This window comes from Nylanderia fulva, unplaced genomic scaffold (assembly GCF_048542155.1).
Source record: "Nylanderia fulva isolate GAGA-0341 unplaced genomic scaffold, ASM4854215v1 Scaffold119, whole genome shotgun sequence".
NCBI lineage: Eukaryota > Metazoa > Arthropoda > Insecta > Hymenoptera > Formicidae > Nylanderia > Nylanderia fulva.
The window spans coordinates 47474-74190 of record NW_028189398.1 but is presented as its reverse complement, the minus strand read 5'-3'; the positions used below and the strand labels follow the sequence as shown (position 1 = coordinate 74190).

At 31.2% G+C, this 26717-nt stretch overlaps 3 protein-coding genes across 5 annotated transcripts; 2 read left to right on the top strand and 1 right to left on the bottom strand.

Annotated features, from left to right (window-relative positions):
- Positions 1-214: 214 nt before the first annotated feature.
- tacc (transforming acidic coiled-coil protein) lies at positions 215-18202 on the top strand. Of its 2 annotated transcripts, XM_029314487.2 has the most exons (7): positions 215-472; positions 1475-1630; positions 11998-13573; positions 13663-13967; positions 14841-15070; positions 15216-15527; positions 16875-18202. In XM_029314487.2, the coding sequence occupies exons 2-7, from the start codon at positions 1526-1528 to the stop codon at positions 17068-17070; spliced, it is 2724 nt and encodes a 907-aa protein (XP_029170320.1). In that variant the 5' UTR covers positions 215-472; positions 1475-1525; the 3' UTR covers positions 17071-18202. The 2 variants fall into 2 exon arrangements, with proteins under 2 accessions (XP_029170320.1, XP_029170321.1); XM_029314488.2 differs by lacking the exons at positions 215-472; positions 1475-1630 and adding an exon at positions 7363-8119.
- On the bottom strand, positions 17179-22525 carry mi (cyclin E-interacting protein minus). Of its 2 annotated transcripts, none has more exons than XM_029314489.2 (5): positions 22285-22525; positions 21095-21858; positions 20749-21024; positions 19177-19702; positions 17179-18042 (listed from the first exon to the last, which is right to left on the bottom strand). In XM_029314489.2, the coding sequence occupies exons 2-5, from the start codon at positions 21841-21843 to the stop codon at positions 17818-17820; spliced, it is 1776 nt and encodes a 591-aa protein (XP_029170322.1). In that variant the 5' UTR covers positions 21844-21858; positions 22285-22525; the 3' UTR covers positions 17179-17817. The 2 variants fall into 2 exon arrangements, with proteins under 2 accessions (XP_029170322.1, XP_029170323.1); XM_029314490.2 differs by having other exon boundaries at positions 21095-21851.
- A 497-nt stretch (positions 22526-23022) lies between these two features.
- Positions 23023-26712, top strand: LOC114940004 (28S rRNA (cytosine(4447)-C(5))-methyltransferase). Its single transcript, XM_085490054.1, has 7 exons — positions 23023-23087; positions 23398-23503; positions 23616-23752; positions 23834-24240; positions 24395-24758; positions 25400-25768; positions 26172-26712. Exons 2-7 carry the CDS (start codon positions 23404-23406, stop codon positions 26634-26636), a joined length of 1842 nt encoding a protein of 613 aa, XP_085346180.1. The 5' UTR covers positions 23023-23087; positions 23398-23403; the 3' UTR covers positions 26637-26712.
- Positions 26713-26717: the final 5 nt, after the last annotated feature.

Below are 26717 nucleotides of genomic sequence, written 5' to 3'. Positions count from 1 at the left end.
TTTTAATTATTAATAATTAATTATTAATCATCCTTAAAGCAATATCAATTTTAAAATAAAAAATTTCGTGTGCGCGAAACTGCGCGCGCATGCGCGAAGAAGCGTCCGCGCTCGCTTCAGGAAGGTTCGGGTGGCGCCGCCTGGCGGCGCGCTCTGATTGGCCGCCGCGTTCGCGTTCAAGTTTGTGTCAAAACGGCCTCGGCAAAGCGGCCGTTAGTCAAAAGCCGATCGCGATCCTCGCGTGACCACGCGTGAATTTGCTCGCCGGTGTGTTTCATCGATCAGTCAGTTACGTCCCGGGTTTTATTATTTCTTGGTCGAACTCGTGCCGGATTCTGGTCGCCAACGCTCCGGGTGACACCCAGGTGTAAATAAACACACCGCTTCCCTTTGTTCTGTCTCTCGAAACGTTCCAAGTGTGCGCGAGTGTCGTGTGTGTCATAGTCTTTTTGAGTGCGTGTATATATTCCTCGTAAGTAGATCCTCTTCTCCAATCTTCTTCTCTCGCTCTTCCCTAAGGAAATTCAGTGACAGGGAACAGGGGACTCTTTGTGCTTTATTGGTTCCATATTGATGATACTCGCGATAATGAAATATATGATTTTCCACGAGGAATCACGTGTTACAATAATTCTTCTCTAAAGAAATGGATTTTTTTCATAAAAAAGAGAAATATAACCAACATTTTTCATCTATATTTTGACATAATATTTACTATATGAAGTAAAATATATACATAGGAAACAAAGATATTTTTCTTCTGCAATTCTTATATTTTTTCTGATTTATTTCTCGTTCAATTTGTGTTAAATAGTAACATTATTTGTGTTTTTATTCACGATATTTTACATTAAATTTAGCAAGAAAATTTTTAAACGATGGAGATATTTATTTATTTCTATGATTTTAACTAATATTTTTGTGTGAAAAATTTACTTCTCGTTCAAATATAAATATTTGTGTTAAATATTGTTAGTAAAATTATTTGTGTATTTATTCACGATATTTCACATTAGATTTAGCAGGAAAATTTTTAGGAAACAAGATTTTTTTCTGGAATTCTTTCTGATATTTTGTTAAATTTATTTCTTATTCAATTTGTGTTAAATATTATTGTTAGCAAATTATTTGTGTTTTTTATTCATGATATTTAACATTAGATTTAGCAGGAAAATTTTTAGGAAACAAGATTTTTTTTCTAGAATTCTTTCTGATATTTTGTTAAATTTATTTCTTATTCAATTTGTGTTAAATATTGTTAGCAAAATTATTTGTGTTTTTATTCACGATATTTCACGTTAGATTTAGCAAGAAAATTTTTAAACAATAGAGATATTTAGACAAGATATTTTATTTCTGTGATTTTAACTAATATTTTTGTGTGATAGATTTACTTCTCGTTCAAATATAAATATTTATGTTAATAAAATTATTTGTGACATTTTTGTGACACTACATATATATTTCGCACTAGATTTGAGACAAATTTCGAGAAGCACATTCAAAAGGATTTCATCCACACGATATGTCGAGTCCGAGAGGATCCGTTCGCGATGGCACAAGAGTCGTACTGAAAGAAATAACTGCAACGCTTCACAATTCACCACCGATTCATCCTACTCGACGAAAGGTACCTTTTTTTTAATGAACTTTTATTGCCTCAGGTAGCAAGCGTACATCATTTTGACGTCATAAATGTCAAAGTGACGTCATTGGCGTTATTAAACGTCAAAGTGACGTTATTAAACGTCAAAGTGATATCATTGACATCATTAAAATCAAAGTGACATTTAAAGTAATTTGACATTTAATGACGTCAGCTTGCTACTCGGAACTTAATAATGAATAGCACCCCGTACTAATCGTAAAATACATACATGGATTTCAGTTAAATCACCTGGTTTTTCCATATATTTTGCAGCTTATTATAATCTGCTGAACAAAAGATGTAGCCTTAAAGTTAAGTAATAGCTAGATAATTACTAAACTATCCCAGATAATAGCTAGGCAAACACAACTCGTAGAATCTGAGTATTTTGTATTTGATTGATTGTAAATCAGTAACTTTAGTCGATTTTAGATTCAATTTTTTATAGGAGATGAGTGCAGAATTTTTGAATTTATATCTTAGATAAAATTAAATCCTGAAAAATAAAATCAGCTGGTTTTTTCATAGATTATTGTAATTTATGATCTACTGAACAAAAAATGTAATATAGATTCAAAGCTAAATAATATAGATATTATAAGTATATCGATTTATAATCAAACCTGAAAAATTTGAGCTTTACGAGCTGTTTGGCTGGCTGTAATTCAACAATTGTCTATGATTTTCCTGAATAACTTGCTAATGAAAAAAATGTTTTTTCTCATAAAAAAAAGAGAAATATAACCAATATTTTCCATCTATATTTTGACATTATTTGCGATGAAGTAACACACAAATATATGTATATACCCAAGCACTAAATGGACGTCATTTAGACGTTTAATGACGTCAGTTTGCTACTTGGCAAGATATTTTTTTCTGCAATTCTTTCTAATATTTTTTCAGATTTATTTCTCGCGTTCTGAGATATATATATATATATATATATATATATATATAATTATTTTTATATTTGAAGCTATAGAAATATTTGTTCTCCAGCAGGTGATAAGCTACAATGAAATTTTATTGTTATCATACGCAATTGAGAGATTTGTCTTCCACGAAAGCATGGGCGAAAATGAAATGTGTGTGCACACTTTTACACGACACTTAAATTTTCTCTCGTTCAGCTGCGTGGAATGAAATAATTCGGAAATAACCGATGGAACTGACAGAGAGACGTAGGCTTCTTCCTTTCAGCCTCTTCTTCGCGCTCTTCTCTTTTCAATCTCGTGGCTGATAGTCAGAGACCGAGGAGAGAGAATGCATTCCTATAAATAAACTCCGTAGGTCTCTCTCTAGGAAGAGGAGAAAAAGAAAGAGAGAAAAGTGACAGTGAAACAAAAATAAGTTTTGCTTCCCGCCATGCAGGAGCATTTCTTTGAAACCGCGATAAATATAAATTCGAGTACTAATAAATCTTCCACCGTTATTTTCTATTTTTTTTTTTTAGAAACAAGCTTATACCTTATGAGATGCGTTTTTATCCGAGATATCTGGAATATATTATTTATACACGGTTGCGCAAAGCAAATGTCATTTTTACCATCGTTCAATCTTATTTAAAATTATTTTTAAAATTAAAAAATTAATTACTGTTCAATCTTATTTAAAATTATTATTTGATGCGTTGATATTTTCAAACTAAAATTTATTTTTTATATTAATAATTTTTATTTTATAGGAGTGATTTTCGTGAATTTGTTCCGGTTCTGTCAATATCTCGAGATTTTTACCTTACACAATGATTTTTATTATTTAGTTCCTAATGTGAAATTCCGGAAAGATTGATTTTATACATATTTATTATTTTAATGCTGATATATAAGATCTTTCTAGAGTCACTCAATTTTGTTAATTTATTATTGTTGTACGATTAAAAATATCAACACATATTGTAAGGTATCAATTATTATAATTTATAATATATATATATATATATATTATAATTATTATTATAACGAGTTGAAAAATATTAATATCTATATGTCTATATATAAAATACATAATAAAATATAAATAATAAAATACAACAACAAATATAAAAATATATAAAATATATAACAAATATATAAATATAAAATATTTTATATTCTATAATAATAGGAGGAATATATCTATATTTTCAGAATTTATTTAATAGAATTTATAAATATTTTAATTGATCATTTTAATTTGAAAATTTATATCTATATGTTTATGTATATTAATAAATATATGTATCGCGATAGAGCGTTAATTAATGTTCGCAATATATATTACAGGTGTTGTAATAAATCTAGAGCGATCTAGGAGATATTCGTTCGTGTTTTCATCGAAGTGTCTCGTCCCTATTTTTCGCATTGAGGATAATCCTTGTGTCTTCGTCTAAAAAATTCACCTCATCTTTAGCAATCTCTATACTATTATCACCACCCACTCGACGATGTATACTTAAGTTCTGCGCACAATAGGAAAGATATTAGGAATATAAATAGAAGGGAATTATTTTATTTCAAACTAAAAAGAAATGAAAAGTTCTGATATTAAATATTTTGGTAAAAATGAACGGGCTAATTAAAAAATATATATAGTACGCTGATTATTTTTTATTATGCATATTCTTTATTTATTTTGTACGTTTAGGTCATAATTTTGAATCATATTCAACAACTGTCAATAAATATAAATAAATATGTTAACATAGATTGTCAATACAAAACCATAAATTACATATAATTTTATAAGATTAGATTTATAACATAAAAAGGTTTATAAGATCAATATACGATTGGAAACTGGAAACTAAAACCGAAACATATAAATAAGGAATATATATAGGGTCATTAATGGGTGATTCGCAAATTTCAGGACACCCTGTATATAAAAAATAATCTGCACACTATATATTTATCGCTTCTTAATCAATTCGTTCATCCTTATCAAAATATTTTATTTCAATTTGAAAATTCTAATTCTTAATGCATCGTGCGTTATATACAGGATGTTTCAGGAGGAATGGTCAGCATTCTAGCACATAATTGTACACATCATTTTAAGTAAAAAAGTTTATATAAACATGTGTTCTATTTTAGACGGTTAGAAAGATACAAAGTATTCAGTTTTAAGTATAAATACCTTCATTAATTTATTATAATTAAATTTTATATTATAAAATAATGAAATTACATACATGAAATTTTAACCTTAAAATACATTTGAATACTTAATATTAATAAATAATAATTAATTAATAATAATTTTAGCATATGTTAATATGAGTCATTTTAATTATATTAAAAACCAAAAATTTTAAACTAACACAGGATTTATCAAACGTGATCCAATATTTACATTTGTAATCATGGTAACAAGAAATGACGAAATTTAATATAATTAAATTGTTTTCATAGCATTTGATTCTACTAATCAAATTAATAAATGTATTCGTTCTTAAATTTGAATATGCTTTATCTTTATAACCGTTTAAAGTAGAACAAATGTTTATATTTTTGCTTAAAATGACATGTACAATCAAGTTCTAGAATACTGACCATTCCTCCTGAAACACTCTGTATAGTCCATTTCGTTTCCTCGTTTTGAAATAAAATAATTCCTAATATAGTAATAAAATTCCCATTCTTAATACTTTCTCCATTGTGCGGGCTGATTGTGAGTCTTATTCAGGAGTTGAGAAAATTATTAAATTATAGTTACCAAAAAAATGTAACTAAGTTAAGTTGCAGAAAAAGGGGAACGAAGTTAATAATTTATAGTTACCAAAAAAAAAAAATGAACTGTAATTCCGTTACAAGTAACTCGTTACTTGTCAACCTTGGTCTTATCTCATATCTCGCAACACTCCGTCACCGAGTATAGCCGTGTCGCTCCAGATAGCGCCACCCTGGTCGGCCGGTGACTTTCACGCGGCTCGATACGACCGGAGAGGAATGATTCGTCGTCCCCGCGTTCCCACCACTTTTCTCCATAGTTGGCGATCCTTGCGGGCATGTAATGCCCGTACGGCGTGTGCGCGGCCACTGTGCTACGGTGGGACAAGCGAGCGTCAGTAATGCATCATCGTGGCATCACGGCGGAGGCGATGGTACTCCTCGCGGCGCAGCTCTTGCCGAAAGTCCGGTCGACGCGTGACGGCATCGTCATCGTCGCGTGAAGCCTCGAGGAAACCGCCGAGAAATTAATATCCCGCAAGAATTAGTATTTCCGTAAAAAGAGGTGAGCCAGGCCGAGACACCATCATCCCCCACATCTTGTTGCCCCCCTTTCTCTTCCTTCTCGACGACGACGTTCGACGACTCCTTGCGCGTGCACATGTATATACGTACGTGCGCCGAACGACGTTCCAACTGATGACGACACTGGTGATAGTGGTGGTGGTGCTGGTGGGTGGGTGGTAGGTGGGTGCTGATAGTGGTGGCTGATAGTGGTGGTGGGCCTCTCTGGAGTATTGACTAGGAAACGCGCTGGGGCTAATATTAGAATTTCGACGAGATAAATATCTACCGTTGACCTCCCTAATTCTGCGTCCGCTTCCGTGGAACGTCTTCACCTGGATTTCATCCTTTTATTTTTACGGATTCCGTGACGTTAGGGATATGCGATGTTAGCTATAGAGCTGTGTATTTTGATCGGGGTGGGATTTGACACTTGCCGCATCGCAATCTTATCGGCTACTCTTCTGGAACAATAATAGTATGATTATCTTATAGTGAGTGATACAGGTTCGCCTGATGACCCTTGGATCGTGGTGATTCATACTCCTCTCTCTTACACCTAGCTAAGGTGTTTGGATCTAGGATCAGGCTTATATTAGATCCATCTCTCTTTCCTTTAGCTTCTACTTTTTCTATTCCTATGTATTTTTTATCTGTATTATATAATTTGCGTTTTTATCTTTGCTCTCGTCGATGATAACTCAGATAGCACCGTGTCCAAAATTGGGGCATAAGACGTCTTTAAGAAATTTTATGATAGATATCCAAAAGACATCTTAAAACACCTTAAAGATGTTTTATGAGCCAATTTTGGATATTGTGCTGTTTGGGAAAGCTCTTTTTCTATTAACTGCGCGAATTTGATGTAATTATTCGATAATTCTTTCTTTACGAATTAATTGATACAGTTTGTGCGTACAGAGGTCAATATTTGATCTGATATACTATAATGACGCTTTAATTGGGATAAAGAATTGATTGCATCTTTGCGTTCTTTGTTCTCGTCAATGATAATCCACATAGCATCGTGTCCAAAATTGGAACATACAGGTAAGACATCATTAAAAAATTGTATGATAGATATCCAAAAGATATCTTAAAACACCTTAAATATGTTTTATGAGCCAATTTTGGACATGTTGCTGTTTGGGAAAGCGTTGTTTCTGTTAACTGATTAATTAAGTTTGTGTGTACAGAGGTTAATATCCGATCTGATATACCATAATGACGCTTTAATTGAGATAAAAAAATTGAGTGCATCTTTGCATTTGGATTGCATCACTTAGAAAAAGAAGCACCGAAGTGTCAAGAGATACGCTTAAGTAGGGTTGTCCCCTTTTAGAGGGATGAAAGAGAGACACACTCCGAGATAATTCTCTCCGCTTCTTAACACGGTCAAATGAGAATGAGTCATTGTCTGATGGTTGCAGTCTCGATGATGTCAAGAAAGCGCCGAATAAGGAGCGCGAAGGAACTCGTGTTAACTGATCACTTTGCCGTCTGTATCTTACGTGTTTCTGTTGTTTATTGACCTAATTTCCAAAAAAGATTTATTTGCGTTCTTGTCTCAATATATCACCTCTAATTGTTTATCTCTGTGAAGGTATATATAGGGTGTCCCAGAATTAATGAATCACCTGTTAATGGCAAATTCCTGAAATCATTTGGAGCCATATTTTTGCCATCGTGTAACTAAGCCTCAAATTAAAATTTTGTTAAAGTAAACTCTGCCTAAAATTAATCGAAGAATGTGGTTTTATTAATATTTTTTCCAAAAATCCCTTTATTTTCAATCGCTTATAACTCGAAAATTATTGGTGCCTTGGCATTTTTGCTGAGGAAAAATCCTCTCCAAATGATCCCAGGAATCCGCTAATTCTGGGACATCCTGTTTATATAAATAAATTTCCTCTCGCGAGTATAATGAATATATAATAAACTATCGCAATCGCGGATGTTTTGCTCTAGTAACAATGAATCATTAATTCGATATTTATTATACGATGGAAGGAAAGAGACAGCTAGGAAGTATTGATGTTCGGAATATACTAATATTTACGTCGCGAAGTCAAAATTATTTTACTCGGCGAATGATTATCAGTGTCAAGGGTGAAAATACCTAGCGGAAGGGAAAGTGAAAACAATTCGAGAGTTCTTCGAACTCGCGTTTAAAATATGGGATCGTTGCGCGTTAGTTGACAGCCGAAAGTGGAAGTCCTCTTACTGAGAAATCATGGGGATTCCTCTCTCAAAGGTATAATTTGCGCGCGTTTCACCTTTACCATGTACAGGGTGTGCCATAGAAAATTGCTGAAACTAATCGCTGTCATTTTTTAAGTTTTTTTAAGGAGTTAAAAACTTCCTAGATAAAAAAGTATAATTACAATATAATTAAATTAATTAATAATTGTTTCTAAATTGTATATATATTAAATGGTATATATTAATTTTCTTTTAAATGTATTTGACTAAAACGATAAGTATTTTGCACTAATATAATATATTTACAGGATGTGCCACAGGAAATTGCTGAAACTAATCAGCTGTTTTAATGCATGCAATTATTGAGAAAACAAAACTTGTGTTGAAAAGAGGAAATTTTATGGATATCAATAAAATGTTTGTATACTAATTTATTTTATTGAAAAAAAGTAACGAAAAAAGTGCTAATAATATCACATATGTAAACTAATGATAAATATATTTCAAGGTGCACCATTTGAATTTGTACAAAATTCTGTTCTTTTACGAAAACTCGTCAAAACTTTTTCTATTGTCATTTTTAATATCATTAACGATCCTTTTAATAGCTGCTAGAAAATCTGTCACTGTTGAAATATTTATCAGTAGTTTAAGTGATTTTATGTGATTGTTAGCTTTTTCATTACTTTTTATTAATAAAATAAACTAGTGTACAAATATTTTATTTATATTCATTAAAAACTGCATGAATACAATTTTTGTTTTCTCAATAACTGCATGCATTAAAAAAATGAGAGCTGATTAGTTTCAGCGATTTGCTATGAGACACCCTGTAAATAACAAAGTGTACACAACAAAGTATTTCGTTATTACTTCTTTTTACATATCGCGTTCGTTGCATCACGCAAGAATTGTGTTGCTCGTCAGTGCGGATACTCAGTTAATTAGAGAGATACAATCGTTCGCAAATATGATTTCTGCATTAGACAGCCCATCATTATCTAGCGTCATTGTATATATGATATAAAAATAAGGATATCTTCTTTCCTGGCCATTTTCACACTAGTTGGTGATGTTTGTTATGCAGTTACGAGCTATGTGAAGTGTATGTATGTGTGTGGACTTGAATAAGTCACGAATCGAAATACACTAGTTTACCTTTTCCAATGTCGAGTAAAGAAGATAAACTCTAAATTAGTGCAGCCAATTCAACTAAAACGAACAGACCTATAAATTAAAATAGTATTCCGCACTAATTTTGGCTACAATAAAATGGATTTCGGTTAAATCTTTGGTTAAGCTGATTTTTTTCATATGTTGTAGCTTATGATTTGCGGAATAAAAGCTGCAATAGCTTCAAAGCTAACAAAAGTAATAGATAGTTATTGATTTACAGTCAGTGAAACATGAAAAACTTAGATTCCGCGAGTTGTTTTGACTGGCAGATTTTGCTAAGAGAGATTAAATTTTATATAAAATTAGTGCGGAATTTTGGAATTTATATGAATCCCTAGATGAAATTGTGAATCCCGATAGAATTTTATGATTTTCTCATATATTGTAGCTTATGATCTACTGAACAAGAAATATAAAAAGCTCAAAACTACTTAAATAATATAGACAGTTATTAATTTATAATCAGTTAAATATGAAAAATCGAGCTTTGCGAGCTGTTTGACTGGCTATAACTCAATAATTGCCTATTATTTAGCTTTGAGGCTATTGAATTTTTTAGTTCAGCAGGCCATAAGCTACAACATATAAAAAAATTAGCTGATTTAACCGAAATCCATTTCGCATAAGATTAGTGTGGACGAGCTTTATGTCTCATCAGTGTTTGTTGTTATCTGAATAAAATTATATAGATGATCATCTAGAAATTTTAGCGTCATCTTATCTTTATATAGATAATAAAAATATGTATTATATTTATATCTATATTTTAGCTGAAAAAAGTGTTATCTTTACTAAATTATTTAAAATAATGTTCAGATAATTTGTTTTAGAGTCATAGTACATAAAAGTACTTAAATATAGTAGAACTTTAGTAGTAAAAGTGATAAAGACTTTATATCCTTTTTATAATTTACTTTTTTCATTACTATGTTTACATAAGCAGTCTTAAAAATAATATTATCTGGAAATTATCTAGATGAATCGCTATACAATTTTATCTTTTATCTAAATATATTTAAATTCAAAATTATCTTTATCTTATCATAATAATAAGATGAATTTATATCTTTTCATCTCATCATTATCTCATTTTAAAATCGTCTAAGCACAACACTGGTCACGGTACATTTTTTTAGAAATGTATTCTGTGACTTTCCAATGATCTTCCTCGATGACTTCACGTTTCTCTGTATATTTATTAATAGCTTGTATTAACAGTCTTCAAAATAATATTATTTGGAAGTTATCTAGATGAATCGCTACAATTTTACCTTTTTATCTAGATATATTTAAATTCAAAATCATCTTTATGTTATCTAACAATAAGATGAATTTATATATTTTTATCTCATTTTTGTTTAATTTAAAAATTATCTAAGCACAACTTTATTTAATTTTAAAATTATCTAAGCACAATTTTATTTAATTTTAAAATTATTTAAACACTGCTCACGTACAATTTTTTAGAGATGTATTCTGTGATCTTCTAATGAACTTCCTTGATGACTTCACGTTTTTCTGTATATATCCATTTAATCGTCTGTATTTAAAACCGTTAGAATCTCGCACTTCCAAACTGACTGTGCGAATGTCTATGATATCCAGCTCCTTTTCTCCTTCTCGAAGGAATCTGGAGCAGTCATTCTTCGCCGTCCACCATGTCACCGTCTTGCGGAGGCGAGCGAAACTGTGGCAGCGAACGCAGGATCCTTTCTCTCTCGATATGTTTTATAATTAGCTCGAGCGAGAGGCGAGAGATGATTGCGCAATTTCCCTCGCGAAAGAAATCGCCAGACCCGGTCAGCTGATCGTCAGCGACGAGTGGTCTAGCGATGTTCCCAGTGAACTTCGGTATTTCGCGGTTTGCGGGACCCCTTCGTTCGATCGAAACGGCATGGAATATCTCAACAAACTTCTGCATCGAGCTACGAGTCCAAGAACGTCTCCTACGCCGATGACGGTATACAATCGCGTGACGTGAACCGTCGAGAAGATTTCCTATCCAAATTATTTCTCTCTAATAGTCATCCTTCTCATTATATTTTGGTCTTGTCCTTTATATTTCTCATAAAGTGCTGTGCTTAGATGATCTTAAAATTAGCTAGATAAAGATGAGATAAAAATACGTAAATTTATCTTAGATCATTCTGTTACCATCAAACACCTAAGAAAAAGAAGAAGATTATATTTCTGTTGAGCAAGGTTTCTTTTAATGCTCGAGATAACAAATTCAGTGTTGTGCTTATTGTTAGAGGGTTTAAAAATTATCTAGATAAAGATGAGATGAAAATATGTAAGTTTATTTGGGATAAGATAAAGATGATTTTCTTTTAAATATAGATAATCTAGATAAAAAATAAAATTATATGGCGATTTATCTAGATAATTTCCAGATAATATTATTTCTAAGGCCGTTTCTGTAAACATAGTTATAAAAACTATAAATTATAAAAGGGATATAAAAATGTATTTATACTTTAATTTCTTTTTATATGCTATAACTCTACATCAAAATTATTCTACATTATTCTATTGTAGATAATTTAGTAAAGATAACACTTTTTTTTATCTAAGATGATAGATGATTATCTATATAATTTTATTTAGGTAACAGCAAACGCTAAAAAATTCTTCCAAGACTCCTGGTGTGATTGCATGTATTCGGTTGAACGCTTCATTCGACACGTCACGAGAAAGGAGATAAGGAAAGAACCACATTCCCTGACATGCTTTAACGTGCATTTTATCTTTCAGAGCGGCAACGACAGTCCCAAGACAGGAGAGCATGAGGTGAAGGTGCGCTTCGCCCGCGAATTCGCCGACGTAGGCTCGATCAGGGAGAATCTCTGCTCCGCGCCGGAGAGTCTCTCGTCCGCGAGCAGCTTCCACAGCCTCAGCAGCACCCTCAGCACGAAGAGCAGCAGCGGCATATGTCCGGATTCGACCCTCGACGACATCGCGGACACCTCTTACGTCAACTCCAACATACCCGGCCTCGAGGATCTGATCGCCGCGTGCGCGGACATCCACTTGGAAAGTGACGCTGTTCAGGATCTCAGCCAGGACCAGACCTTCGCGTCGGCTACGGACGAGACGCCGTTCCACGCGAGCGATTCTTCCCTGAACGAGGATCTGCCGGACAACACCGCCGGCGACGAGACGCAAGTGCTCGAGACAACGAGTCCTTCGGAATCGCACGAGACTACTCAGGTGATCTTGAATCAGACGGATACTCTTGGACCGTCCGAGGCCACGCTTCCTATTCAAGAGCAGCTCGTGGCTCCTCCTCCGGAAGAGGAATCGATCGATAAATGTATCCCATCGCGAGAGAGCGATAATATATCAGCTAGTGATGTTATAGAGGACTCGCTGCCGACGAATAATAATGCGGATGTAACAACAGTCATAGTTTCGTCCGACGATTCGATCCCCAACGCGATCGGATTCGGTGAAGAACAGAAGGTAGAGAACAGTCGCGACGTTGAGATATTGGAAAATCCGATATCGAGTCCTGTCGAAGTTTCTGTTCCGTCCATAGCTTCATTGACGCAATATGTGGAGGGTCCTTCGTTACCCAATATATCCAGCATAACGTTATCTTTAGAAGAGACCGATTGTAAGTCGAAGGAAAATAATGCGCAGGATTTATCAAAATCTGGACAAGAGACATTAACAGAATTATCGCCTTCCGACGATACCCATGAAAAATTGAGTGTATCATCGGAAATAAATACAAATAGTTGTCCTGTTGCTCAACCGGAAGAAAAGAAGATTATCGAGCAAGGTTCCTTACGATTGGATAACTGTGTCGTGTCAGATAACCAAGAAGACGGTAAACAGCTGAACAAAACCAATATTATAGAACCAAAAATATTGGAAGTTAAGGAAAACCTGCAGACTAATGTCGATGGACAAGATTTAGAAATAACGAATAGCGCAATATTGAATAAAACGCAGACTTTTTCACCCGAAAAGGAAATATGCAACGAGACTCGTATTATAGAAAAACCGTGTAATCCATCGGAAACTGTAATTATTGTAAAAGAAGAAAACAGCGCGGTTTCGACGGGTGCTATTAAAAAGGGGAGCATCGAAGAGGATCTCGATCGTACCCTTACGTTGCAAGAAGTAGACGAGAACTTTGCATCAGACGAGGAACAGTACCAAGGATTTAAGCCTCAACGGCAAAGCACCACGTTGTCATTAATCAACGAACAACCGGATTTCGAAGGATTTGGATTCACAGCGGAAAGGATCACTGATGAGTTGCTCAATCCTTCGCAGGGATTTGCGGAAGAGACAGATCAGTTTATCAGCGCGACGGATGAAAGTAAGCGTACATTAAAACTCTCTCTGTTATCAAGACTTCTTTTCGCATATTTGTGAAATTTATTAATCGAATGATAACGTGTTTTCCAGTTTTCCAAGATCCTTCGACATTCGACTTCTTGTTAGCGCGAAGCAATTCTAAGCATACGGATCGCCTTAGAGCGGAATCTTTGTACATTAAATTCGACCCATTGATATCGAATATAAGCATGTTGCCTCAAGGTAACGTCGCCCCACCTATAAACGAGGAACAAAATGGCAAGAGCGAATCGCCACTTCCTGATGTTGGTACACCAAAACGTAATCCTGCCATAGCAGCTATAGATAGGTTGCTTTTTTATAGTCCTCTTTCCAGCGGAACGGTGCAAAAGTCAGAAGAAGCTCAAGAGAAAAATGTAAATAAACATTTCTAACTATATTGTTCAACAAAAAAAGGAACACCATGAAACTAGTCGTTTCTTATAGTCTTTGGACGCTGAACACCAATCTGTCTTCAAAATTGCTCCATCATGTCACAATTTTAAGAGGCATGCAATTAAAGTTGCAAAAAGAGGTATTTTCACGAATTTTGTCATAGCTACAATATCATGTTTAATTTTATACTCATGTTTAATTTGTTTAAAAACATCTATATGAAAATCTAATTACATCTATTCAATTATACTATTTTTAATTATAATCAGAGATTTACTTATTATTTTTCTGTGTTTTTCAAGATTAATTTCAAATAAATTAATTTTAAAAATAATTTTTTATTATACTTTTTTTAAATTTTTAAATTTTATTTATCTATATAACAAATTCAAATTTTTTTATTAAAACAAAATTTTAATGAAATTGATTCAATATATAATTTAAATTAAAAAATTTTCAAAAATATTTTAAATCTTTATGAATATCCATTAAACAATTTAACTATTATTACAATATTATATTTTATGAACCACAACCGATATCGAAAATTCCTATTGAGAGTTGAAAGTCACAATATATTTTGGTGGTAAGAAAACTTTAGCACGTCACATATTGTATAATGTGACAAAATTCGTGAAAATAGCCCTTTTTGCAACTTTAATTGCATGTCTCTTAAAATTGTAACGTGATGGGGCAATTTTAAAGACAGATTCGCGTTCAGCGCTCAAAAAACTATAAGAAACGACTAGTCTCGTTCTGGTGTTGGAAAAAAATTTTTTGTTGAAGTGTTATTATATGAAAAATTACATCTAATTGTAAGTTTTAAACCTATCATGAAATAACATTTTTTTCAGGAGCAACCAGTAGACGAGCCTAAATCCGACGCACCACTTATCGCCGATATAGACATGAGTAAGGAACTTGAAGTTGTGAGAACGACGGTACTACAATTAGAAGAGGAACTAGAGAAGCAGAAAAAGGACCACGAAGCAGAGCTGGAAAGACAGAAGACAGCTTTTCAGGAGAAAATTAATAAACTGCAGTCACAAATGGCACAAGAAGTGAAAACCAAAACGCAAATGACGTAAGTGATTTATTCAAGATTGTATACTTATGTTATATTATAAATACATAAATAAAATTTATATATATTTATATAATTTATATTTATATATATTTATATAAGCTTATATAAATCGTGAATAAAATATGGAAATCAATCTTTTTAGAGTTGTTGTGGAGGAATATGAGAAATCGATTAGCAGATTACTCACAGAGCGGGAAAGAGATCGCACGAACTTCGAGCAAGAAAAGGCGAAGCTGCAAGAAGAGTTACAAGCTGCAAATCACCATTTAACTAACACGGAAGCGGCGTTTAACGACGTACATCAAAAGTACGAAAGACTCAAAGGAGTCGTGTCGGTGTACAAAAATAACGAAGCTGTATTAAAAGAAAGTATTCAGGAAAATGTAGATACTATAAAGACGTTGGAAACGCGATACGATCAACTGAAGGAGCACGCGATGACCCAATTGGAGAAGTATGCAATTCATACATACTTTATCTATTATTATGAAACAGACGGATATTTTCTAATACAGATATACAGAGGAAAAATATGGGACGGGTAAAATATATATCTTGGAAGAAGTGAGATATAAAAAAATGTTAAATAAAAATAGGATTTAAAGTGAGGTACTTGATGATGACGTTCAGCTTGACCTAGAGGTCAAAAGGGTCATTTCAAGGTCAACTTAATTTTTTAAAATAAAACCATATTTTTTTACGTAAATCAATTCCTCACAATATTTTGCATAAAAATTTATAAAGATGATCAAAAAGTGAATAATTTGAGATATTTTTTTTAATGTGACAATTTTACGTAAACTATAAAATATTCATTTTTCGATTACCTTACCTCAATATTTTTATGTACAAAATAATGAGAAATTAATTGATAAAAAAAACGTTGTTTTTAAGGAAAATATAATTTGCAACTAACAGCTACATATTTTTCTTAAAAAGAACTATCTGTTTTTTTAACACCAATCGATTTCTCTCATTATTTTGTGTATAAAAGTATTAAGCTCATCGAAAAATTAATATTTTATATAGTTTATGTAAGATTATATTAAAGAAATAAAACAATATTATAAACCGACTTTATTAGCAAATTATATCAATTTATTGATCTTTGGTACACAATGTTTTTCATAAAAAAGTATGAAAATCAATTCATTAATAATATGTTTAATATCAACATATGACGATTTTTTTTCTTCACTAAGTAATATCTTGTCTATCAGCTTGTTTTTACAAAGTATTATCATCTCTCTCTGATTTAATGATTTTCATTGTAAACAGTTTTCAATTTTTTAAGTTTCAACTCTTAATTCGATGCATTGCAATTGTATTGTTTTTAGAACACGTGAAAACGGCCTAAACCAAAGACCGAAACGTTGTGTACCAAAAATCAATAAATTGATATAATTTGCCAATGAAGTCGGTTCAGAATATTGTTTTATTAATTTTGAACTCTGGCGATTTTTGAAAGATTATTATTCTATTATATTAAAGCTAAAGTATATACAATATTGGTAATTATTTATTTATTGAACTAATCACTTTTTGACTACCCTACCCTTATAACTTTTTTTTCCAAAATATTGTGAGCGATCGATTTATTTAAAAAATATTTTATTAAAAAAAAAAAAATAAAGTTGACCTTGAAACGATCTTTAAATTTGACTTCTAGGTCAAGGTCATCTAGTGCCTCACTATGAATATTACTACTTTTGTATATCTTATATTTTCCGAGATATTTTATCGATCCCATTCTTCTTTCTTTATATACATTATATTGTATCAATCATATTTTTGTTTTTAGAGCAAACCTGGAGTTGGACGGAATACGAAAGCAAAACGAAGCAGAAACAGTGAAGCTGCATGCGATGATAAGAAAAGCAGAATTGAAGAGTAACTCGCTCGCCGAACTTGTGGAGCAAAAAACTAAGGAGAACAAAGAACTGGCAAAGATCTTGGACGAGGTTATCGCCAGGGTTGGGCATGGAAACTCTGAATGAAAATAAGAATAGACTAATCGCGCTACGTATCGTGGATTGTGATGCGATCAGTCTTTTAGTGTTTTCAAGTGAACGGATTTTGATCCATCCCGGATCAATTAATTACTATTTTACTATGAATTCGAATCTTTTATTGCCAGAGATGATGCACGTCATTAATCAATCTTGGATCGATCAAAATCAGTTTTTAATTTTTAATCGCGAAAACACTATATCTTAAATATACACATATTTTAGATATATGACGGATTAGATATAACATACATGTATACATGCGTTAACTGGATAAAGTTATTACGCAAGTTATTGCAGGTTGCGTTTTACTTCACAAAGGGAAAGCGCCTTTTTAATTAATTATTTATATATAAGTTGTGAAAGATAATTTTAAGAAAGACTATTTTAAAGCTAATAAAACACTATGCTTATTTAAAAAAAAACACATTTTTATATATATTATATATATATATATATATATGTATATAAGATAAAAATGATTTAATACCCTGCAAATAGCGGTGTAACAACATACAATCCCATTTTTAAATGTTACATTATTATTATTATTATTATAACACGTCTTGTCTTCTCATGTTATTTAAATTATATAAAAGTCAGTGTATATAAACATACGTCGCGGGTAAAAGATATAATAAGCACCCATATATTGGTCATTTTAATGATGTCCTGTTCATCAGAAAGTGTTGGTGTGATTCTCTTTTTGACTAATTGTGTTATCAATGAGTACTGTCAATCCATTGGCCTAGTATCGATGAGAAGGAGTACATGTTGTTTGGCCAATTTCAACATGCGATCTGTTGTGCTACCAGGTTTTCGTGGAATATTCCTATTTTCGAGATCGGGCATGTATTTTTTTATTATGCGCGCTAAACTCGCGGCATATTGCTTAAATTTCGGATGATTCATACCAATGCCTTTGTATCGTAGAGCCTCTGCGACTGCCCAAAGTAATTTCTGAAAATAAATACATATATATATATGTATATATTGGAAAAAATTATTGCATCAAAGTTAGTGTTTGCTGTTATCTAAATAAAATTATATAGATGATTATTTAGATGGAATTTTGATCTCATCTTATTTTTATAAAGACAATAAAAATATGTATTATCTATATCTGCATCTTAGATGAAAAAAGTATTATCTTTACTAAATTATCAAGAATAATTAAAATAATTTGCTATAGAGTCATTAGTATTTAAAAATATTGAAATAGTAGAACTTCAGCAGTAAGCAGTAAGATAAAAACTTATAAGTAAAAGTATGAATATTATTAATAATAAAAGTACGAATATTGTTATATCTCTTATAATTTTGTTATAACTGTGTTTACATAAGCGATTTTAAAAATAATATTATCTAGAGGTTATCTAGATGAATTGCTATATAAAATTTTATCTTTTGTCTAGATATATATAAATTCAAAATCATCTAAGATAAATTTTGATATTTTCACCTCATTTTTATCCAGATAATTTTAAAATCATCTGAGCACAACACTAACAACATATACAATATTGAAGTACAGGATGTCTCATAGGAAATTGTTCAAACTAATTAAGTAGCTGTCATTTTTTAATGCAGTTATTGAGAAAACAAAAATTGTGTTAGAAAGAGGAAAGTCTGCAGTTTTTCATGGATATAAATAAAACGTATGGATGGTCCAGTTTATTTTATTGTAAAAAGTAATGAAAGTGCTAATAATCACATAAATTAATGATAAATATTTTCAACAGTACCAGATTTAATAGCAGCTATTAAAAGGATCGTCAATAACATTAAAAATGACATTAGAAAAATATTTTACAAGTTTCCGTAAAAGAACAGAATTTTGTACAAATTCAAATAGCGTGCACTTCGAAAATATTTATCATTAGTTTACATATGTGATATTATTATTATTTTTTTCGTTACTTTTTTCAATAAAATAAATTGGTATACAAACATTTTATTTATATCCATAAAAACTGTAGACTTTCCTCTTTTCAATACAAGTTTTGTTTTCTCAGTAACTGCATGCATTAAATAATGACAACTGATTAGTTTCAGCAATTTCTTGTGGGACATTCTGAAGAAGATAATGTATACCTTTCTATGCGAGTCACTAAGTTCTCCATTTCTTCCTTGATTAAGAGACGTGTTGTTTTTCGGGAGAATATTACTCGACGAGTGTCTGTCCCAAGTAACTTTCGAGATATTTTTCAGTTCATGCGTGCAGTCGAAGGACAAACTCTTTGCCCATTTTAATCGCGGTCCTTGCAATTCCTCCTCGCTCTTTCTCTTCCTACTTTCGTCTCTCAGCGATACTTGTTTCACTTGTGTATGCTGCTCAGATTCGTCCTTTCTCGGTGTCGAGAATAAAACGCGTTTGATTTTTTGAGAATCTAAATTATTCATAGTATTTAATTTACTGGGACCAGCATTATCCGTTGGCGGGCTTTGAAATAGCGCGCGTTTCGAGATCTCCAGTTTGGTTTTACACGGACTTGGTCCATCCAACATTAGTCTTCGAACTGCTTTCTTTTTTGCCGAACTTCTTGGACTTTTGCCTCTTGGACTTTTACCTCGTGGACTTTTGCCTCTTGGACTTTTACCTTTTTTCTGTGTGGGCTTCCTATATTTCAAAAATACAGATTAATTTTTTTTAAGGAAATTATTTTTCCTAATTATTATATATATTATATTAAATATATATATATATATATATATATATATATATATATATATATATATATATATAGTGTATTAGACCACCCGTGCCAACCGAATATTTCAAAAACCGAGAACGACAGACAAAAATGTTCCCTACAAAAGGGATTGTAGGGTTTTGAGTAACGCATTACATAGTAATATTAGTACGACCTTGAATAGCGTTGTCAAGGTCACGTAACGATCACCTTTAATTTCTTAAACGGAATCCCCTACCTTTCATTATATATTCTTGTAGCTGATGTCGAGAGCTTTCCAAAACACTATAATAAAACATTTTTTCATTAAGTACTTTTTTAATTATAAAGGTTTGAAGTTTACAATTTTTTTACATAAAATGTAAAATATCGTGCAAAATATTTAGTTTTCGGTAATCATACCTTAATACTTTTATTCACGGAATAATGAGACCAATCGATTAATGTAAAGAAAACACATAATTGGTTTTAAAAAAATATGTTGCAAATTACATACACCCTCTTTAAAGCAACTATGTGTTTTCTTCACACCAATTGATTCGTCTCATTATTCCATGCATAAAAGTATTAAGGTATGATTACCAAAAACTAAATATTTTGCACGATATTTTACATGTTATTAAAAAAAATTGTGAACTTCAAATTTTTATAACTCAAAAAGTACTTAATGAAAAAATGTTTTATTATAGTGTTTTGGAAAGCTCTCGACATCAACTACAAGAATTTGTAATGAAAAATAGGAGATTCCATTTAAGAAATTAAAGATGATCTTTACGTGATCTTGACAACGCTATTCAAGGTCGTATTAATATTACTATGTAATGCGTTACTCGAAACCCTACAACTTTTGTAGGAAACATTTTTGTCTGTCGCGCTCGGTTTTTGAAATATTCGGCTGGCACGGGTGGTCTGATACACCCTGTATATATATAATATATATTATATTAAATAATTAATATTATATGTTACGTACTTTATTTGTACCATTAACTGCTTCTTGTCAGCAAGTCCTAATCCTTGCAAGTTAGCACTACAGAAAGTCCTGCGTCTTCTGGCTAAATGTGTCAACTTTTTCTCTGGACTTTGACCGTTTTCGCGTTTCGCTAATGAATTTCGCTTTCTTGCACTTCCTGGCGCTTTCTTCGAAAACCATATATTACAAGTCGACTGTGTTTCAGCTCCTATATATCTCTCGCATAATTTCACAGTTAAATTCTCGAATTCTTCTACACTTCTGCTTCTATTATAACTAAAATTTTAAAAAAAGCCTTAGATTTGTATACATTGTATACTGAAAAATTAAATGTACATTAACTCACTGTATGCCATAAAACTTGTGGGAGTACACCTGAGGCCATGTTAAAGTCGTGGCCTCCCTTTCACCAATTGTATGATAAAGAAGAGATTGTTCCTGAGATACATTGGAGTTATCTATTATCGGTGGAACTCTCGCTGTTTCTTTAATCGTATTAACTGAATTTTTTGTTTCCATAGGAACATTATTATATTGTATATTTAAATTACTATTACTATCACTAGTATTATTTATATCTAATTGTGTACTTTCTGCATTATTAACTGATAGATTGCAAGTATCAAAAGCATTTGTCAAATTTCTCGGAGTGCCTTTTGTACATTGATAAGAAATATTCCTAGCTTCTCTCTCCCTCCCAATTGTCTGCTTCTGAGATTTTGTGCTCTCCGCAGCTTCCAAAGTTTCACTCAATGGATATTCAGTCCAGAAAAAATGACGATTCGCGTAAATATTTTGTAAAAAATCAGAACAATCATTCTGACATATTGTGTGCCTTGGTGGAGGTGGGACACCTCTCAAAAATTTATTAATTCTGCCTAGCAAATTGTTATCTGACTTTGTAATTAACTCCGTTTGAGAAGGCTTCTTCTCAGGGCTAATCGCCACTAATGTATTAACATCCGGTAATGTATTAACAGTTTTGCTGTCCATCTTTCTCTCAGTATCGCTGTCAAACATCTCTGGACTGGAGATATTTGGAAATGTCTCCGCAATTTGTGAACAATCATATTGATTCGCAACACAACAATCCATGGTGCTTTCTGAAAACTTGAAAAACACCATATTGCTAAAGATTGTGAAATAAATTTAATATATATAATATATATATATATATGTATATATGTACAATATAATATAATATAATATAATATAATATAATATAATATAATATAATATATTATAATATAATATATTTTATATATATATATATATATATATATATATATATATATATATATAACGTTTATTTTGCTAATTTAATTGGTATTTAATTTACAACTAATTTATTTACAGCTTTCATCTGTAAAGATATTTAAAAAAAAGCAAGTGTATCTATACAATCATGAGAATTTCAAGCATGTATGCATCGCACATATGAAACTGCATTGCAACTATCACGTTGCGATGCGTCGTAAGCATATGTATGACATATACATACATATATGTAAGAAGCGAGTGCGCGAAATTACTTACTCTGATATTACGACAGCTTTATATGAGGGAACCGCGTTTTTTTTCTTCTCTTTCATAAACTCCTCTTGCCACTCTTGTGGTATAAACAGTATCACGTATTTGTTGTAGGACAGGTTCATTTATTATCCGAATTCCACAAGTCTCACAATAACCGTTCCGTTCTACACATAAGACTTGTAGCCAGATGTGACTGTATAATGACCTTCCTTCCTCCTTCTTGTGCCTCTCCTTCGTATTAAAGATCCTTCCACAATAGCTTGCAAATGCGCCGTTGCCAGGTGACAGTTGTGAATTGACCAATCAGAGCGAAGCAACCTATCAGCTGATTGGTCAATCAACAACTGGACTGAGAAAACTACTGATTCTTCATTTTATTTTTATTATATTTATATTTATTAAAATTTATTTATATTTTTATATTTATTTTAATTTTTATTTATTTTATTATTTATTTTATTTATTTTATTTATTTTATTTATTTTATTTTATTTATTTTATTTATTTTATTTATTTTATTTTATTTATTTTATTTATTTTATTTATTTTATTTATTTTATTTATTTTATTTATTTTATTTATTTTATTTATTTTATTTATTTTATTTATTTTACTTACTTTATTGATTTTATTTATTTATTGTTTTAAATACATCAGTGAGAAAAACGGAAGTTTGACTGAAAGTGGCGGAACCAATCAGAAATCGTTTTTCAAAATTCTTATTATAGAGAGACTCTAGATATCACTGAATCTATGGTCGTAAATTTTATTCTAACCTTTTTCACAAGAAGAATACACATTTTGAGGTATTTATTAATGATAATTTTATATTTGGCTAAAACAATTTATTCGGATTTTAAATTTTACTTTAAATTATTTTTAATTTTTTAAAATTTTAATTAGTTTCAAATTATCTTCAATATTAAAGCGTAGTGACTTCATCTTCTTGACATTACATGTGGAAGAAAGTTTTTTATATAATAAATATATTTATATTTACGAGAAAAAAATTGGAATATATTAATTACTCATTTATAAAATAAAATTTAAGATCAAATTTATTATTAAATGAACGAAAAACTATAAATATAATTATACTTACCTTATTATTATTAGGTAAATATGGGTCGTAAAGCAAAATTTGATGAGGCTGAAGTTTCTATTGGACGTGGGAAAAAAGGGAAAAAGCAGAGTGATCCAACTTTTCCAAAGGGAGTTTTAGGTATGCAAAGAGACAGCAATGCATTAATAAATTTTTATATTGTATAAAGCAATGCATTAATAAATTTTTATATTTGATAAATAAAATTATTTATCATGTTATCATGTTGCAGTTAAAGAGATAAGTAAGTTAAGTCATCGGCAAAAACAGAGGGCACAGAAGAGATTAAAAAATCAACAGCTGAAAGAAAATGCAAAAAAATTACTCAAGAAAAAAACCAATCCAAAAGAACAGATACAATTAAAACAGGTATGCTTTTTTTTTTTACATGATAAACGCATCATTGTTTTATATTAATTTTGATGTACAAATTAATTTAATTAATTTTAGGAGAAAAATATATCAAAGAAGCTAAAAAAGAAAAAAGAAAAGAAATTGAAATCAGTTGTTAATTATAGCAATGAAGATGATGAAGAGTTTATTGACGAGCAAATGGAGGATAATGAAGAAACAGATGATAAAAGTGATGATGAGGAAGTTGATGACAATATTGAAGATGAAGAAATGAACGAAGAGAATGACAATCAATCACTTTTTACAATGAAATCAAAAAAAGCAAAAAAGAAATTTGTAAATAAAGTTGAAAGTGATAGTGAAGAAATGGTATCCAGTGATGATGAGGAAGACTCTGTTGATCAAATGGAGGATAATGAAGAAACAGATGATAAAAGTGATGATGATTCACTTCCAATAGAAAAAGCTAATAAAAAATTAAAAAAGAAGAAACAAGAAGAAGAGTGAGTAAATGTATTAATTAATATAATATAGTATTAATTAATATATATATAATTCCTTTTTATTTTTTAATTTTATTAATTTACTTTCAAAATACTAAATTACTAAAAATATATTATTGAATACTTTTTATTAATTCTTTTATCTTCTAAATAGAAAACTTGCGCAAGAAGAAATGGACAATATGATTTCTCATCAAAGTATATTCTCTTTTCCAACTGAAGAGGAACTTGCTAATGTCACTAACTTAAAAGACATTCAGCAACGAATACGAGACGTTATTATAGTATTATCAGACTTCAAGAGATTACGAACGGAAAACAGATCGCGTTCCGAATATATCGAATTACTTCGACGAGATTTATGTACATATTACAGTTACAATGATTTCTTGATGGAGAAATTGATGCAAATGTTCTCACTGGATGAATTAATCGAATTTTTAGAAGCGAGCGAAGTAGAAAGACCTATGACCATCCGTACAAATACTTTGAAAACGCGACGACGTGATTTAGCAGAGGTAGATAGATACTTTACATAATACAATACTATTTATTGCATATTCTTGTAGCTTATCTCAAGAGCTTTCTAAAAAACACTATAATAAAGTATATTTTCATTAAGTACTTTCTAGTTATAAAGTTTGAAAATAAAAATTTTTTGACATAAATGTAAAATATCTATTAAAATATTCGGTTTTTGGTAATCTTATCTTAATACTTTTATTTTATAAAAAAAATTAATTTTTTTATTAAAAAATTTGCAATATGTAGCTGCATGTACTTTTTCTTAAAAGCAATTATGTTTTCTTTACACCAATTGATTAGTCTCATTATTCTGTGCATAAAAGTATTAAAGAATGATTATCGAAAACAATATTTTACATTTTATGTAAAAAAATTGTTAACTTCAAAGCTTTATAACTTGAAAAGTACTAAATGAAAATATACTTTATTATAATGTTTTGGAAAGCTCTCGAGATAAGCTACAAGAATATGTAATAAAAATGGGGGTTCATAATAAAGAAATTGAAAATGATCTTCACATGACCTTTGAATGATCTATTCAAGGTCAAATCAATGGCATTATTTTATGTCCCCCAACTTTTAAAATGGAACATTTTGTATATGTGTATATTGATGATGTCGAATTTATTTTCAGGCTCTGATCAACAGGGGTGTTAATCTCGATCCAATAGGAAAATGGACAAAGGTTGGTTTAGTAGTGTATTCCTCGCAAGTACCTATAGGTGCGACACCAGAGTATCTAGCTGGACATTACATCATACAAGGTGCTGCTAGCTTCTTACCAGTTATGGCACTAGACCCAAAGGAAAATGAAAGGATTCTCGACATGTGTGCTGCGCCAGGTGGAAAAACCTCACACATTGCTGCACTCATGAAGAACACTGGAACATTATTTGCTAACGATTTAAATAGAGATCGCTTGAAGGCTGTCGTCGGCAATCTTCATAGAGTTGGTATCACAAATTCCGTTATCTGCAATTATGATGGAAGACAATTTTCTAAGGTATAAAATAATTTCATTTTTATTAGCGCTTATAAGACCCTACACACGATAATATTAGGAATATAAATTAAATATTAAGAATAAGAATTATTATAAAATAATAAAATCAAAAAGACGAAATTTGTATATTAGAGTTTTCCCTGCACGACAGAGAAAATATTAGGAATAAGACTTATTTTAAAATAATAAAATGGAAAACTGATATAAAAGTAAGTAAGAGCTAATAAACTAATAAGAGCACTTTTTTTCCTGAATTTGTATTTGTATATTAGAGTTTTTCAATTTTATTTTAAAACAATTCTAATATTTAACATTTATTCCTAATATTTTTTCTATTGTGTGTAGGGCCTAATTCGCAAAAAAGAAAGATTTCAGAATAATGACAAATAACAATAATTTTCAGATTATGAAAGGCTTCGACAAAGTCCTGTTGGATGCTCCTTGCACAGGCACAGGAGTAATCGCGAAGGACCTCAGCGTGAAGACGAATAAAGAGGAGATAGATATTCAACGTTGCTGCACGTTGCAGAGGGAATTGTTGCTGGCTGCGATAGATTGCGTTAATGCTCGTTCGGAAACTGGTGGTACTATCGTTTACTCGACTTGCTCGATTCTCCCGGAAGAAAACGAATGGATTATCGATTACGCCCTCAAGAAACGTAATGTTAAATTAGTGCCCACCGGCTTAGAATTCGGAACTGATGGTTTTACGAGCTACAGACAACATCGATTTCACCCTACGCTTAAATTAACTAAGAGGTATTACCCGCATGTGCATAACATGTACGGTTTTTTTGTAGCAAAATTGAAAAAATTCTCCAATGTTATTCCTAATCAAAAAAATGTAAACGAAGAAAAATCTGATTGACATTTTAAACGATTTCTACAATAAATTTGTGTTTATAAATCGGATTGTAATATCGAAATATAACTATTATTATATATATCT